The following is a 6,272-nucleotide window of genomic DNA, read 5'->3' as shown; positions in this document are numbered from 1 at the left end:
GTGAGCTCAGGGGTAATCCAACCTGATGGTTGTGGGACCGGTATGCATGATGTTATATGTTTGTGTATTGGTGTTTTAGGAACTCACTAAGCTTTGGTTTACAGTTTAAGTGTTATGTTTCAGGTACTTCAGATGATCGTGGGAAAGCAAATGCATGATCGTACACATCCTTCGGCGACATGTTTTGGGGATATTATGATTCATTGATTTTGGAATATTTTTACTTGACATTGGTTTTTATGACTTAGGTTTTTGTTAGAAACAATGATTTTACTTTAACTAAATATGAAAATTTTTATTGTGGTTTTTGGGATGTTACAGTGTGTGTGTGTGACAAGTAGAACAACATTGATACTTGATACTTTCCTTTTAAAAGGCTTAAAAGCTTATTTACAAGAGAATTTTGATTATCTAATTGAATAAATGTTGAGCATTGAAGAATCCTTTGTCACCTAGCAACATCTAACCACCGTCTACACCGCCTTCTATTCCAGTATTCTCACTCTATATAAATAATATGCATTCTCACTATATATAATAATATGCATTAGAATAATTATAAGAAGATAGCCATCATAAAATAAATGTATATGGGTATGAACAATTACATAGATACAATCTGATGAAAAGAAAAAAAAACATGTTTTCAAATGAGAACAATCATAAAGAACATAGACAACATGAAATAAATGTATATGGCTAGGACAAAATGAACCTCCATCTTAACCATCGACAATAACCATGTGTCATCAGTTTTAGCCATTTACATTTCAATTCCCTGGAAAATAAAGAAAAAGTGAGTACTACAATCAAAATGAATTTATTTAGTAATATTTTTAAACATAAGAATGAATTATGTTTATTAAGATTTTTGACACCTTGGTATCACAACATTCTTTTCCACCTTCCATAAACCTCTTTCTTCTTATCTTTGGTTTTGGAAATTATTAAAATGTATTTATATATTTACGACCTTTTACAACCTAGCATGATGCTTAGTTATATGGTTTCATGCATTGTTATATAGTTGTATCAGTTTATTAATACTAAAAATCACTACAAGAAATATTACATCATGCACTATAATTTTAAAGACGACTATGTTATGGATAACATGTCTTTAAGACTGAATTATTATTATTATTATTATTATTATTATTATTATTATTATTATTATTATAAGCATTTGTCGGCTAGTTTCACGTGTCAGCTACTAACAGTTATCTCTAATATTTTGGTTCCAAAATAGATTAGCAATTAGCCGTCAACAACCTGTCTATTTTGGAGTTTTAAGGGCAGAGGGAGTTCATCACTACAAGAAATATTACATCACTGATGCTATCAACAAAAATTTCATAAATAATTATCGTTGTTTTCCCATTAACAGTTGAAAGAAAAAATTTCTATTTAACTATGTATTGAGATTTTGCTATTTTATAATCAATATTGGAAATTTTGATGGTTAAACTATAAAAAACTGTACAGATTAAACCCAACAAAAATTCTAAATTATAATTTTCATTTCTTTTGTACTATTAAAGAGAAGGACTTACTTGGAAATCTCCTGCATCCTCAAGCCTCTCAACGACATTGTCCATGGTAAAGATTGCACGCGGACGCGGACGCATCCTTTGATGTGAATCTAATTCAGTTCGTGGCTTCTGATTGTCTCTCATTATGCATTTATATGCAATTTCTTTAAATATATTCAAACAGCGGCTATCAATTTCATCTCTGATACCCCAATCAATGAATTGGTCGAGTTCATTGTTCTGGTGATACTCTTGAAGTACATCCATTAGCCTCCCTGGTTGACCATAGTTTTGTTGAAATATTAAGCTAGATTTGGTGTTTATTAAATGTCGTTTAAAGAAAGATGGGGCAGTTACAAATTGGTAGTTATTGCTCTAAGGGTTGCAACGGTTACATAACCATTGTGATGGTTCGAGAATCTGCCAACCATTATGATGTTTCAAGAATGTGTCGTATACTCACTATATATATACATGTCATAATCTTATGTAAATAGTATTTGATTGGTGATTAATAAAATCTTTTGTTTTCTGTACAAGAATCTCTCTTTCTATCTCCTTATCTCAATATGCTTTCTCCAACAAGTTTAGCAGTTCATTAGCACGGTATCCGCTCAATATTTCATACATTATTGTGCCAAATGAGTACATGTTTGATTTATGTAGTTTAGACATTTCTCCTATGTCCCTGTCGTGTTTCCTCTCTAATTGGCCTTGTTTTGAGAAACCAAAAAAAAGAAATCTTGGCTTCCATAGTTTCATCTAAGTGTATGTTTTCGCAGTTAATGTTTTCTTGAGTTGCTTCGTTATCTTCCCCAAGAACCAAATGAAGGGACTGGAGTCCTCTTGCTGCCCCTATGCAAATCTTCAGGCGTTGTGCCCATGTTAGGTTACGCGTCGTCCTACAGTCTTTGATATAATTTGCAAGGCTTCCGTTGACTGCATGTTCATGAACTATAATTCTCTCATTGAATTGGTCACAATAACCAATGAAAGGGGAGATGTTTTGATGGTGTAAACCGGAAATTATCCGGAGCTCCTTATAGAATTGGTCCTCGGTGTGGTAGTTTTTTGGATAAAAACGGGTAATGGCAATGGTCTGGTTTTGCCATCGTCTAATGAGTTGTCCTCGATGGACTGCACCAAAATCAAAGTCCCGAATACGTGTTTCGTGATTGAAGTTTTTGGTTGCCAAGTTGATATCCTCCAGTGGAATTAGAAAACTTTCCAGGCTTCGTGTGGTAATGGTGGATGCTGATTCGTGGTCGTTCTGTGAATAAAAACATAACCGAGTTTGATTAGAGGTGTCCAGCTTAAATTCAGATAAGTCATTAACATATTAAAGCACAAACTTCTTCACATATTAACATTTTTTGTGCATATTGATGGATAATATGATTTGAAAATTCTATGTGGTGTCGATTTAGTAAAAACGATTTGAAAATTCTAATCAAATCGTTTTTACTAAATCGACACTACATAATTATTTATATATTCAACCAACAATTATTATTTTTCTTTGAATCTATCTGGTCATGATATAAACTAGATGTCTCAATATGTGCATTTCCAATATTTTTATTTATAATTCGATTCACAATCCGAAAAAAGATCCTACTAGTTTTAATGTATAAATATCATCGCACTGAATGCATCGTTTGACGTTTGACGATGGTTGACAAAAATAAGATATTCAAACATTTGAATCAATTAGTTTTTAACTACGAAGGGTCCTTGCTCTAGTTGTATAAGGAGTGAAGGAGTTGCAAATAAGTGCCTCACATTGGTATAAAAAAGGCGAGGGTTCAAATTCCGTTACAGACAAAAGATGTAAATTTATGAGTAAGTAGTGGTTGCATGTGTAAACATTTATTTTTAAAATAGTCTTTAATTGGTATCATTTATGGTCCTATTCTAAGCTCTGTGCTGAGTTTTTATTGATTATGCAAACAAATATATTTCCCATCGAGCGTTAAAGCAGAGCAAATATAATTAGGAAATTGAGTTTTGACGATTGTATTGATAAAAGTTAAGTACCATTGTATTTATTGTTTATAAATAGACATGGTCAGTATCACTAACAAATATGTTGGTGGATGGGGTAAACAAGAAAGTTTAGAGACCCATGGAGGTGAAAGTGATATTTTACAAAGTTCAAAGCTGAGTGGTCAAAAGTGACATTTGACAAAATTGAAGGGTGATAAATGTAGAAAATCATATTATATATACAACAGGGGTTAAACACAAAACTTTAAAAAACGTACATATAAAAGGGTGGAAGAGTGGAAAGTCGAGGGACTAAAAGTAACATTTTACAAAATAAATGACTGAAAAATGTCGTTTCACAAAGTTGAAGAGTGGAAAGTATCAGTGGAAACATCCACCTAAAGTCGGTATCACGGACTAACTCCAGTTTATACCATCGAATGAAAAGATTTTATATGTGATCAAATTCATACGTACGAAACCTACATATAAAGAAGTAAGAAAATATACATAAAATTCACATCGACATGTAAAAAATCTAAAATTTATACTGTCATGTATATAAAAATAAGCAAGTAAGGTTATCTTTTTAAGTTGATAAACAAAATTAAAATAACCAAAAACATGTGATCCAATTCATACGTAGGAAATGACGAATCATATATAAAAATAAGAACGAAAGCATAAAAAAAATTACGTCGAAATGTACACAAGCTCAAATTTATACAGACACGTACATAAAAAAAGTACGTAAAATTTTAGTTTATTTTAGTTAACAAACGAAAATTATTATGGAAACACATATTACATAAGATAAACACAAAATTTTAAAAAATGGAGAGTCAACCTAAATTTTTACCAAGTTAAAATTGGAGGTGATAAAAAGAATATCATTTTATAAAGTATTTAGAAAAAAATAAAATAATGAAATATTTCTAGAACATATTGGATGTCGACTATCGTAAAAACATAGGCCCACCTTAGTTTTTAATACTTAATACTTAATGGTAGGTATTTCTAAAAGAAGTAAGGAAACACTCCAAATTTAAACGTTACAATGTGTTCTGGTTTTTTCCGATATATATTTTAGTTATAAACAAAGACCAAATACATGAAAATATTTTTTATATTTAAAATACGTAATAGAAATCAGATAATATTCCATAAATAATAACATAATTGTTTTTTTAAATGTATGCAAATAAATGTACAAAAAAAGATTATTTTCTCTAAACTGATCAGAAAAAAAAATCTTTTAAACGCGTCATAATAAAGAAACGGTATACATACATGTACATATAAATAAAATAAAATAATAATTAATAAGTAAATTGAGTGCAATAAATAATAAGATCATTTGTTGTTAGACATTGATTTGTTGTACACGCAAAAAGAAATAGTATATATATGGAACAGATTATCATATATTAGTATATCAGAATTTATTTTCTTAAAAATGATTAGATGAAGAGACGTACTAATTGAGTAATATGAAGTGCTCGCTGAATCCTCCGGATGATCCGATCCATCGTTGGGCGTTCCTCTAACTTCAGGCTGATGCACTCATGCGCAATTTTGTTAAATACATGAAAAGACTTCATATCAATATGATCTCCTACAAGAGGATCAATTAATTTATCTGCTCCAGTAGCCTTTTTGTCATCATCATAGCAGCTTCGGACCACATCAAGGAGAAATTGTGGGTTAATATTATCTCCGAAGTACTTTGGATGAAATACCAATGTCCCACTCGACATTTCAAACATAACCACTCCAAATGAGTACACGTCTGACTCTTTCTTAAGCCTACTTCTTTCAGCGTAAAGTGGATCCATGTAATACCTTGTACCCGCAACCTTTGTGTGAACTTGAGTATCTTCCTGATTTCTTGCACCAAATTTTGACAAACCAAAATCACAGATTTTGGCTTCAAGATTCTCATCTAATAGAATATTTCCACTCTTCACATCTCTGTGAATTACTCTATTGTGCTCCCCAAGACCTGAGTGAAGGTACTTGAGCCCTTTCGCTGCTCCTAAGCAAATATTCAAGCGTTGTGCCCATGTTAAGCTACGCATCTTATCTGGGTTTTGGAGATGATGATCAAGGCTTCCATTCTTTGCATATTCGTAAACTAGGATCATCTCATTGGCCTCATCACAGTAGCCAATGAAAGTGATGATGTTTGGATGATGGAAACTGGAAACCATCTTGAGTTCATTACGAAACTCGTTGTTTCCTTGATAACCATCTCGATTCAGGCGTTTGATGGCTACTGTGTGTGTTTGCCCGTCTTTAGAGAGTTCTCCTATGTGGACCATACCGAATCCACCATCTCCGATGAGAGTTTCTGGACTGAAGTTTCTTGTGACAAGAAGGATCTCGTGGAGTGGAATTCTGTATTTTTCTAGGTTTACATCTGAAGAAGACATGGTATTGTTGATATTGGTGATGCTATTGAACAACAAAGAAACTTAAAAAAGAATGGACTAAAGCGTGGTGATTATATATGTATTGTAGAGAAGTAGATTCGTGGTTCATGTTTATATAGACAGAAGCCAGTTTGCTTAAAAGCGAGTACCAACATTACCCTTGGCTTGACGATCATTATAACCATTAGAACCATTGACTATAATCAAGTGCCTCGAAAAGTTTAAGTCGCACTGCTGCAGATGATGGCGGATGCAGTTTCTGATTTATTAATTCATTTTATCCGAGCATGACATAAATATATGCAAGAGAAATATCTTGTTT

The 6,272-nt window shown here is 32.2% G+C and overlaps 1 protein-coding gene across 1 annotated transcript; it reads right to left on the bottom strand.

Moving 5' to 3' along the window:
- Nucleotides 1–2,121: 2,121 nt before the first annotated feature.
- On the bottom strand, nucleotides 2,122–6,032 carry LOC145070424 (putative serine/threonine-protein kinase PBL23). Its single transcript, XM_079017372.1, has 2 exons — nucleotides 4,997–6,032; nucleotides 2,122–2,802 (listed from the first exon to the last, which is right to left on the bottom strand). The coding sequence occupies exons 1-2, from the start codon at nucleotides 5,948–5,950 to the stop codon at nucleotides 2,200–2,202; spliced, it is 1,557 nt and encodes a 518-aa protein (XP_078873498.1). The 5' UTR covers nucleotides 5,951–6,032; the 3' UTR covers nucleotides 2,122–2,199.
- Nucleotides 6,033–6,272: the final 240 nt, after the last annotated feature.

This window comes from Lactuca serriola, chromosome 1 (assembly GCF_051521515.1).
Source record: "Lactuca serriola cultivar US96UC23 chromosome 1, Lser_US96UC23_V15, whole genome shotgun sequence".
NCBI lineage: Eukaryota > Viridiplantae > Streptophyta > Magnoliopsida > Asterales > Asteraceae > Lactuca > Lactuca serriola.
This window is presented reverse-complemented; position numbering and strand designations above follow the sequence as displayed.

Coding starts and splice junctions, on each gene's coding strand:
- LOC145070424 (XM_079017372.1), bottom strand. CDS start 5,950: ATGTCTTCTTCAGATGTAAACCTAGAAAAATACAGAATTCCACTCCAC. Junction 2,803..4,996: donor CACTTCATATTACTCAATTA/GTACGTCTCTTC, acceptor TTTTATTCACAG/AACGACCACGAATCAGCATC.